Source organism: Lipophrys pholis (assembly GCF_963383615.2).
Source record: "Lipophrys pholis genome assembly, chromosome: 15".
Taxonomy (NCBI): Eukaryota; Metazoa; Chordata; class Actinopteri; order Blenniiformes; family Blenniidae; genus Lipophrys; species Lipophrys pholis.
In genome coordinates this window covers 25,139,524-25,149,138 of record NC_137642.1, presented here as the reverse complement: position 1 = coordinate 25,149,138, position 9,615 = coordinate 25,139,524, and the positions used below count along the sequence as shown (strand labels likewise).

The following is a 9,615-nucleotide window of genomic DNA, read 5'->3' as shown; positions in this document are numbered from 1 at the left end:
AAAAATGCAATTTGCAATTTAGACTAGAGCCGAACAATTTATCATAAATTCATTATCACAGTACTGTAAAAAACTGGCTGAACTGCGATAAATCCGGTTTCCAGGCACTGTCCCTTCACGCTCTGCAGATTCAAAATTTTAGATTTTAAAAGAATTACTTGTTTTGTAATTAATAGCTGACAGAGTTCTGTTATTTCTAAGAACAAATCTCACTACACAAAGGCAATAACCTCTATTTAAGTGCTGGGATTTATTGCAGTATCATCAAAAATCCATTAGATTTGGACTTAATGTCTTTTGTTTTTCCTTCATCGTTTAGCAACTTGCAAAGCAACACATTGACTTTGCCTTGTCGTTGTCCTGCGACTATATTTACTGATGTGCAACTATTATCTGCTGTCGAGATCAAACTATTTCCTTGTTTTCACACACGGCAGTCACGATGTTTTGTTTCCCGTGCAGGTCGCTCTCAGTTTGAGGAGCCCCAGCAGCCGACGGCGTACCCGCAGGTGTCTGCTTCAGCCTCCGCCAGACCTCCATCCTGGGCGAGCGAGGGCCACAAGTCCTCTGCCGCCGCCGCGGGACAAACCCCGAATCCAGACGTGGCTAACATGACCGGCACATTCAGCACGAGGCAGAATCCTCCGCCGGGCAGCGCCACGCCGAGCCTGAGCAGCTGCTCCACGGTGAGGACGATGGTCAGGAGGGAGGTGGGATGGTTTTAGTGGGAGGATTCATTAGTGTGGCGGCGACCGGTCGGTTGTGTCATAGTTTGTCCCGTCTGTGTTGGGTGAGGTCAGTGTGTGTGTGTGAGAATGACGGGGGTGGAGGATTTGGAAGGCCGTTTCGCAGTGAATGCAGCCTTTGTTGAAACTCATCTCTTTTCTTCCTGTCTTTTTGTCCGTGCTTGTCGTGGTGTGCCTCTCCGCTGTCCTTCCTCCTCCTCCTCCTCCTCCTCTTCCTCTGCAGCCCAGCAGCCCCGGCGACTACTACAGCTCGGTGGAGGGCGACCTGAAGGTGGAGCTCACCGAGAAGCTCTTCGCTCTGGACACGAACGCAGGCAACGCCCCTGCGAACACTGAGGTGTGTGAGAGAGACCAGCGCCATCGTGGAGATGCTGGTTCCGTACCAAATCAGGCATGACGCACTTTTCTAATAGTTTAGTTTGAGTTTTCTTTTCTGCTTTTGTTGCAATGTGTCGTATTCAGTAGGAGAAAGCTCCCTCTCTTCCAGTGAGATGTTTCCAGTTTGATTAACACAGAGCAGAGGCCCAGAAGGGTCAGCAGGAATACAGAACCTCAGCATGAAGGGAAAAAAAATCACAAAAGCTGCACAAAATAAATATATAATGATAAATTTAATATTTCTATTTTAATATATAAGCCCATTCTTGAGATGATGTTCTGATATTTACTGCATTTATTTTGAAATGCGACTAATAAGACATCTTCAGCAGTTTCTTAAATTTTTTTCCCAAGAATCAGCTTCACATTTTGGATATCTTTATTTTTGCGACCTGGAAGTTATGAGATGATCATGTGGAAGCAGTCAGACACAAACTTTTCTCTAAATCTTCTCTGTGCTATGTTTTCTAACTCCAGCGGGACTTGAGTGACTTGGACCTGGAGACTCTGGCTCCGTACATCCCGATGGATGGAGAGGACTTCCAGCTCCATCCCATCATCCCCGAGTCAGAGCCCCTGGAGGCGGGTAACGCGGGGCCCATGGTTCCCCCCACCGGCAGCCTGCCCCAGACGCAGCAATTCACCCAGCAGAGCTTCAACAAGATCGCCAGCCTCTTCCAGCCGCTGTCCTCCACCCCTCAGCCGCAGGGCGCGTACCACCTCCACCCCTCCGCCTCCTGGGGTGCGGGGGACAAGAGGGGCGCCGGCCAGGGAGCCGCGGACCCCCACATGATGTCCTACATGATGGGGCACATGAGGAACTCGTCCTGCACCCCGCTGTCCTCCATGGGGGGCCGGCAGAACCTGCAGTGGCCACCGGATCCTCTGTTAACCTACCAGCAGCAGCAGCCACAGGCGGGCGTCAAGGCGTACCTGATGGACACGATGTCGGGGGACGAGCGTCCGTCCTGCCAGCAGAACAGGCAACATCTCATGCAGAAACAGAGGTGAGAATATGGAAAACTCTCTGTACTTCACCGCATAATGTTACAAAACCTCATGATTTCTATGAAGGTTGCACCAAAGTACTAACCTTTAGCTACTTGCAGATACTGAATACTGATATGAGTATTTATCAAACGCTATAAAGCCGAATTCATGTGTATGCAAACAAAATGTGAAGGCTATCCGTTGCTGGAAGTCATGACACACTGGAGGCGGCCATTGTTGTTATTGTCCATCTCCTGAGCATGTGCAGAAGAACTCTTTGCTATGGCCATGGTTTGCACGCGCAGCAGCAGCGTTTCAGAAAAGTTGCGTTTTCATGCTATTCCACAGACACCCGAGTCTGAGCGTTTTCAAAAAGTTGCCTTTTCAGTGTCTCCGAGCGCCATTGTTGCGAAAACGTTGCGTGACATAAACCTCTTTATCATCAACGTCCTTCACTTTCCGTCTGATGAGCGTTGCCTTGCACACACAGGTCCATCGGTGACTTGGCACGAGCCTACAGAGACATGAGTCCAGCCAGAGTGGCCATGAACAACAGTATCAAGCGCTCCTTCAACCAGATGGCAGTGGTGAGTCTCTTTACCCGATAAGAAACAGACGATACAGGCGGCGGCCTTCACGGTTAAGAGAAGGAACACGGGGCACGTTTTAAGCAAGTGGTTGATCTTCCAGGGGGACGGTAAGCTTCAGGACATCGTATGGAAGAAGATGCGAGGGGATGGCTGCATGGATCGCTCTCTCAGCACAGGATCTTTGGCAGGTACGTTCCAGTCCCCCCCCCCGCCACCCCCCGACGTCCATCCAGAATGCTTTGCCCCGCCCACTCCTAACTTTTGACTCTTCCTCAACTCCCACAGAGTCGGCGATGGGGCGGATGATGCCTGGCGGCATGGCTTCGTGTCTGAGCTCGCTGCACCAACACAGGAAGTCTCAGTATCCCGGGAGCGGCGCGACCGAGAAAACCTTCCCCCAGAAGAGCTGCAACTACACGCAGTTCAACATGCTGCCTTCAAACAAGTCAGAGGGTGAGGACAAAGCAGTAGTAGCACAAAGGTTCCATACTACAACAACATCGCGGCTTTCAGCAGAAACGAGCTGATGATTGGTTACTTACAATAGTTTGAGAGCTGAAAGCTGTCGGAAGCAGAAACCTACAGACGCTTCAAACCTTCAGTTTCCCATTGTAATGAGAATCCTTCAATGTCCCAGTGTTCAGTTATTGCCGTTACTGTACAGGGGGAGTAGGAGGTTTTTCTAGAGCAAGTTGCATATTTGTCCGAATTCCTGGTCTTGGGCGAACTGTGTGCCTTTCCCCTACCTGTGCCTGTCTCTACTGCCCTCTACACATCTACAAGTGTCCAAACAATGCAACAACCCAAAACTAAAACTAAAAACTAAAACTGCCACTTCCTGTTTCTGTCTGCGTCTCCCAGGCATCAGCCGTTTGTTGGGCCCGTCCTTCGAGCCCTCCTTCCTGCCCGAGTTGACCCGTTACGACTGTGAGGTCAACGTCCCGCTGCAGGGCAACCTGCACCTCCTCCAGGGCTGTGACCTGCTGCAAGCCCTGGACCAGGCCACCTAGAGCACCCCCTCCTGCTCCGAACCCGCGGTCGGCCTCCACCCGGACTTACTCCCACCCAGCAAGCCCGAGACTTTTCAGTCCTCGTCTTTGTACCTCTCCGCCCCGTGAGAACCACGGGGCTAAGCTACCTAATGGTATTCATTACCACACCCTGCCGTATTTAGCCTCACCCCCTTCCTCTGTCGTTCAGTTCCTAGATCGTCTAAACAAGCATAGAAAATCAGGGTCAAGCCACTCATAAGCCCTTCACATGTCCTCTAAGCTGGTAAAAAAAAAACTCATCTCTGGCATACAAATGTTGAAATAACAAAAGGCCCAGAAAGTTTTTCTATTAAACCTTGCAACCTGTATTCAAAAGTCTCGACACTGGGATCGCGCCTGTCTCACCAGGGTTAGAGGCCTGAAACTTAACCCCGGTCGTTGGTGTGGAGCGGGTGTTAGCGGTGTGGGATTTAGAACGTAGAGCTCTGCTCGAACAGCCACTGAGCTGTAGATTCCTTCGCCCGCGCATCCCAACTATTCACAACCTACACATTAACACAGGCTGGGGCTGGAGCTGGGGTTGGGACTGGGGCTGGGGTTGGGACTGGGGCTGGGGCTGGGGCTGGGGCTGGGGTTGGGGTTGGGACTGGGGCTGGGACTGGGGCTGGAGCTGGGACTGGGTATCACAAACTCATTCTGGTATTGTCTCTCCTCTCGTTGTCCGATTCTGCTCATCGGTTCCCAAAGACGACGTTTCTAATCACGAAGGTGCAATATGCAGGACTAGAGCACTTTATAATGCGGCTAAATGTAAAGAATTTGCACTGATTTGTGCTTCTGATTAGTTAAAAGAAAAAATAGCTTTATTTAAATTATTGTTGAAGGCCATTAAGAGATGAGCAGAATATAGACACAAGCTTCCCAGAATCTTAAAGTTTAGAATCTTTATGGAGGCCAGCTCGAGTACAATCATTTCTAATTTTGTTGTATGATAAAACATTTAATTGTATATAAAAAGTCACCTTGACATGGAGATTATTTGTTTTATTTCTTTCGTTGTGTAGCTTTGCAGCGATTTTACAATCAGACACGAGCAAATTGAGCTTGTTTATTGTTGCCTCTGGCTCTCCTGCCCCAAGTTTAACCTCCTTTATGGGCAAAGACTTATTATCTTCTGGTAAATGTTCTATATACCAATTCTGATGCAGCACGAAGAGGAAACTTAGCTCAGTATTATCCTTCAACTCTGCACCGAGGTTTTAAAAGTCAAACATTTTTAAAGTTTGCATCCCAGAGCATAATATATCAGCAGATATCTCTGTATTTTCAAATAGTCAGTCGGTGAACTGAAACCCAGCCCAGCTCAAACCTCCAGCCTCCACCAGCCTGCCGCTTCTCACCCGAATCCACCCCCACCACAAACCGGTTCACCGTAGCATTAGTTTGGGTCAAACTATACGCGTTATATTTTTTTATTTTAGAGTTATTATGATTTTTCTGTACTTCTGTTACTGAATTGAGACATTTTAGCTTCTATCAAGCCCCTCCTCACTTTATTTCATCCAAATCAACGGGACACTTTACATATCGATCCTACTTTGTTTTTTCTTTTTCTTTTTTGCATTTAATTTGTTCTCACTCAGTTCACCAGATAATAAAACATATATTGCCAGACATGTACTCTACTGTAAGTTGAATATTGTTAAGTTTTTTTGTTTGTTTTTTTCTTGATTTTTTTCTGCTTGAATCTGTCCTTTTTCTCGCCGGGTAAGTAGCTTTTGTGTGACTACAGGGTTTTTTTTTATTATTTCCTTATTGTGCAATTCTCTTTGATGGAGCTGAAGCTTCGGCGGCGCGTTAAGAAGCCACGGTCACCAAACGATTTCGCTCGCACAGGCGAGTGTGACCTGCACATACTGTGAGAGTTTATATCGGCTTACACACACTTTATTAGAAATCCTTAAGAGGTGTGCACAGATCAGGAGATAGAGCTAGTTTATTAAAATTCTATTTATTAGTTGATTGAAAGTTTTTAATTAGATGCTTCATAATGAGGAAAGAGATGAGTCCCTACTGGTTGCAGTCCTTTAATATTATATAATATTTCCAATAAAGGAACACGCTTTTTTTTTCCCATCAGCTTCCTGAATTGTAATTTAAATCTGAAAAGAGACATTTTTAGCTGCAATGCCTGATGAGGATGTTTCAATGCATGAAAACAGACATAACCAGTATTATAGTGTTTCTTCAAAGTCGTGATTAAATGATATGAAAAAGTTGTACAAAATCTAAGAAATCCAGTCTTATTTTTGCACCATTATATTATTGGCTTCAGTTTTTGTGATTCAGGTGGTTGGGTGGTCGCCTCTCTGTTGAAGTGTCCTTGAGCAAGACGCAGAACCCCCAGACTGCTCCCGTTGGAGGGATTGACCGGCTCGCATGGCGGCAACATCCATTGTTCTAAAGTAAATTCCCTCTGTGATCATTTCTATTCCATTACGACTAAAATTCAGATATAAAGACCAATAATCCGTCCGTCTGTGCACACCACTACACACTCACTCAATTGTTTTAAATTTTTTTTATCCTTTACGGTGTTTAGAATGCCAGTTGATTCTAATTGAAATGTCTGCTGAAACCAGAAAGCTTCGGTTCAGATGATTATTAGATTTCTCTACAAACTTCTCTCCTCTCTTTTCTCTCTGAATCGTTCTTTTTTCTGTGTGGTGACCACTTCTGGATATGAACTATAGAGCTTTGTACACATATATAGGTAATGTATTTAAAGACAGAACTAATGTTGAAGACAGTGTTTGTTTTTGTTTTTTGTTTTTTTTTGTGTTCTCGTGTCCTGGTACTTTGTCGTTCTCATCCTCCCCTGTAGTTGCAGTTAGATCAGGTCTTTTGGCAGCGCTGTTTCCCCCCCTTCTCTTTATTTTTTTTGTGTTTTTTCCATCTTTCTTTAGAGTTTTAACCTGAAATACCTGTTTTAATCTGTTGGCTGGCCAGTACTGTTGTTGTTCTTGCTTTAAAAAAAACAATTATACGTGGTGAAAAAGAGGTAAAATGTCAGTTTTTCTAATTTTCACTTTTCAGATATGTAGCATTTTGAATATTTAAAAAAAAAAAAAAAACAAACAACAACAACAGAAAGAAAGAGGTGAAGTTGTCACATTTTAATCATAGTTTTCCAGTTGCATATATATAAAGGCTGTGGTGCTTTATAGACCATATATGTGTCATTTCTCGAGCTTTTATTGGATCCACTAACACTGTGTTTGGATGTGTTTTCTGCCTTAAGATGTGCTGGGCTTCTCTTTAAAGTGGCTTTTAATCTGAATGACGTGCCTTATTGTGACTGTAAACTCACCCTTCGAGCGCACGGTTTGTCCCGTCCGACCCGTAGTCGTAGATATTTCAATAAAAAGGCTAGCGAACCGTTCCGTTAGGGTTCCCTCCCTCTCTTGTATAATCGTTAATGTCCACGTATAGAACAGCAGACCCTTCAGTAGAAGCCTCTTCGCCTTTGTTCACATTTGTGGCGCGGCTCATGTTGTCTGGACCGAATACGAAACAGATTGTATTTTGCGGGCACTTGGATTTTTTTTTATTTTTTTTCTCGGTAATTTCAACATATACTAACTTTTAGACCTGCTGCAAACTGGGATTCAAATTCAAATTGTCCAAACTGAAGTTGAAAAGTTATAGTGACTTCTTCGAAGTTGTTGAAGTGACTAAAATGTTTTATTTCTTTTCAGCCGACTTTAAAGATCGCCTATATTTGCCTTCGAAAAAGGGGAAATTGTTGCTACAAGCAGGAGGCACATAAACATTTCGATTAAAAAAGATACTGAATAAATGTGCTTTCAGAAGGTTTGGACCAAGTTTGGTTTCAATTCTTGGAATTTTAACCAGAAATTTTATTCGAGATTTAAAACGCTAAAACAGTTCTGACCTTATAAACTTAATCTTTTTATGAAACGTCTTGTAATTTTAGTAACTTCTTCTACAAAGTGGCAATTTTACCATTTGTGAACTCACCGAGAGCTTGAAAATGTATAAAAGAATGAATTCAGATATCTGAGTTGGTGTGACTTGCTTTTCAAGGGGTCCCAGTCCACATCCCTGGTGCACGCCAAGCTCACAGAGCCGATGCCACAAATCCTCAGCTGAGCTGGGCTTTTTCGGAGCGGTCTAAGTTAGAACTGAGTTAACCCAAGTGTGAACAGAGGCGAAGCCCTTTAGAACACATCGTAGATCTTCTGGTGACGGCGAGGTCAAACTTTGCATGACGTTTTAAAGGAAACTGTTTCCCCGGCTCATCGGGCGGCCCGACTACCGACGAAGCTGCTCGATGTGGGGTTTTAAGGATTAGCTGGAAAAGAATTGACTGTACAAGTTTGTTAAATGGTGTCACAACATACTGTGCATGCTAATTTGTTTTTGTGCGCGTGGCACTAGCGCTGCGATGTGGGTGATGCCAACGGCATCCGAGGCGTTGGGAATGAAATCCCTAAAAAAAATGAATAATTTAAAAACGGCATATAATGTTATCGTGTACCTAAACTGTGCTCATTGAGGATTTGAAATAAGTATAACAAGTTTGCAGACTTTAAAAATATAAATGAGAATTGTTTAAACTTGAGCGAGGTCTCATAGCGGAGAAAATATAGCGTATGTTTTGAACCATGTTCCAAACTAATAATTAGAGATATTTCCTGCACAACTTGCCCACTGATGATTTCCTCAATCATCCACTCACAGATCACTCCTATTTATCAATTTTCTCGTCCAAAAAAAAATAGATGGATGTTTTCAATTATTAAAACTGGAGGTCCTTCATATTTGAATGTAAAAAAACAACAACCAATGAACCCATTGGTAATAGCTGGATCTTAAAAAGAAAAAAAAAAAGCACCTTATAACATGTTCAAAATGATCTTTTTTAAAATTGTTATATCTATTTTTCAGTGTAAGTGCAATATGGACATGTTATCAAACAGGTTGATTTTTCGGACGCCAAAGACGATTCAGCGCTACAGCGATTGAAGGAGACGGGTTGTTTTTAGCAACTCGTGAGTTAAGAACTAAATCGTGTTAATGTATGTGGACAGAGTTGGGCTAGATGAAAGTTGATTTTTTTTTAAATAAAATAAATAAACAGAGAGAATTCCCGCCTTTATTTTGAGCACGCAATTCTTTGTTCAGAAGGTGGCGGGAACTCTCTAAACTCTAGCGGGTTGATCACCAGTGGTAGCGCTCCGCATTCTGTGCTGCTCGAAGGGTTTCCCACAAAAAATAAAATATAAAATTAAATAAATCCACTCCACTTCGAAGACAAAGTCAGCATTTTCTTTGTGTAACAGGGTTTTAGTTTTTTTTCCTTACTTTTATTCTGTTTTTGTCAATGTCATATCAGCTAATTCAGTTCTTTTTTTTTTTTTATATGCTAAAAATCCATATTGATCTTATTATTATGATATATTGTTCTCATTGTTATTACTATATGGGAAATTTAACCCAATAAGAAGTTTGTGTTTCTGCACTGATATCTTATTAAAGCATACTGATCTTACCCTCCCTCATGGCGTTTTATTACTTTTATTACCACTTGATATTTTAAGTAATTTATTGATGTAACTTTCAAATCTTCTGTGACCTGTAAGTGTAAAAATCTGGTTAATGTTTGCCACAGATTTAATAGTGTTTTTTAAAAATATATATATTTACATTATATATATATATATATATATATATATGTATGTCGACCTGATCTACACATTTCAGTGAACCGGAAAGGTAAAATAGTGCCATAATAACCTTAAAAAAATTACAATTTTAAAAGGTTTTTGTTGTTGTGGCACAGAGCATACGTGAGGAAAATGTCTATATCTTCACAAAAACAAACAATTACTCGTG

At 43.1% G+C, this 9,615-nt stretch overlaps 1 protein-coding gene across 1 annotated transcript in view; it reads left to right on the top strand.

The window, feature by feature from the left end:
* epas1b (endothelial PAS domain protein 1b) overlaps positions 1–9,271 on the top strand; it is a 48,658-nt gene extending 39,387 nt beyond the window's left edge. Inside the window, exons 10-16 of the mRNA XM_080481970.1 lie at positions 463–686; positions 970–1,137; positions 1,602–2,131; positions 2,605–2,701; positions 2,805–2,892; positions 2,990–3,157; positions 3,566–9,271. Of these exons, the coding sequence (XP_080338096.1) occupies positions 463–686; positions 970–1,137; positions 1,602–2,131; positions 2,605–2,701; positions 2,805–2,892; positions 2,990–3,157; positions 3,566–3,714 (1,424 nt within the window). The 3' untranslated portion in view covers positions 3,715–9,271. The remainder of the gene's footprint in view (positions 1–462; positions 687–969; positions 1,138–1,601; positions 2,132–2,604; positions 2,702–2,804; positions 2,893–2,989; positions 3,158–3,565) is intronic.
* The last annotated feature ends 344 nt before the right edge of the window (positions 9,272–9,615 follow it).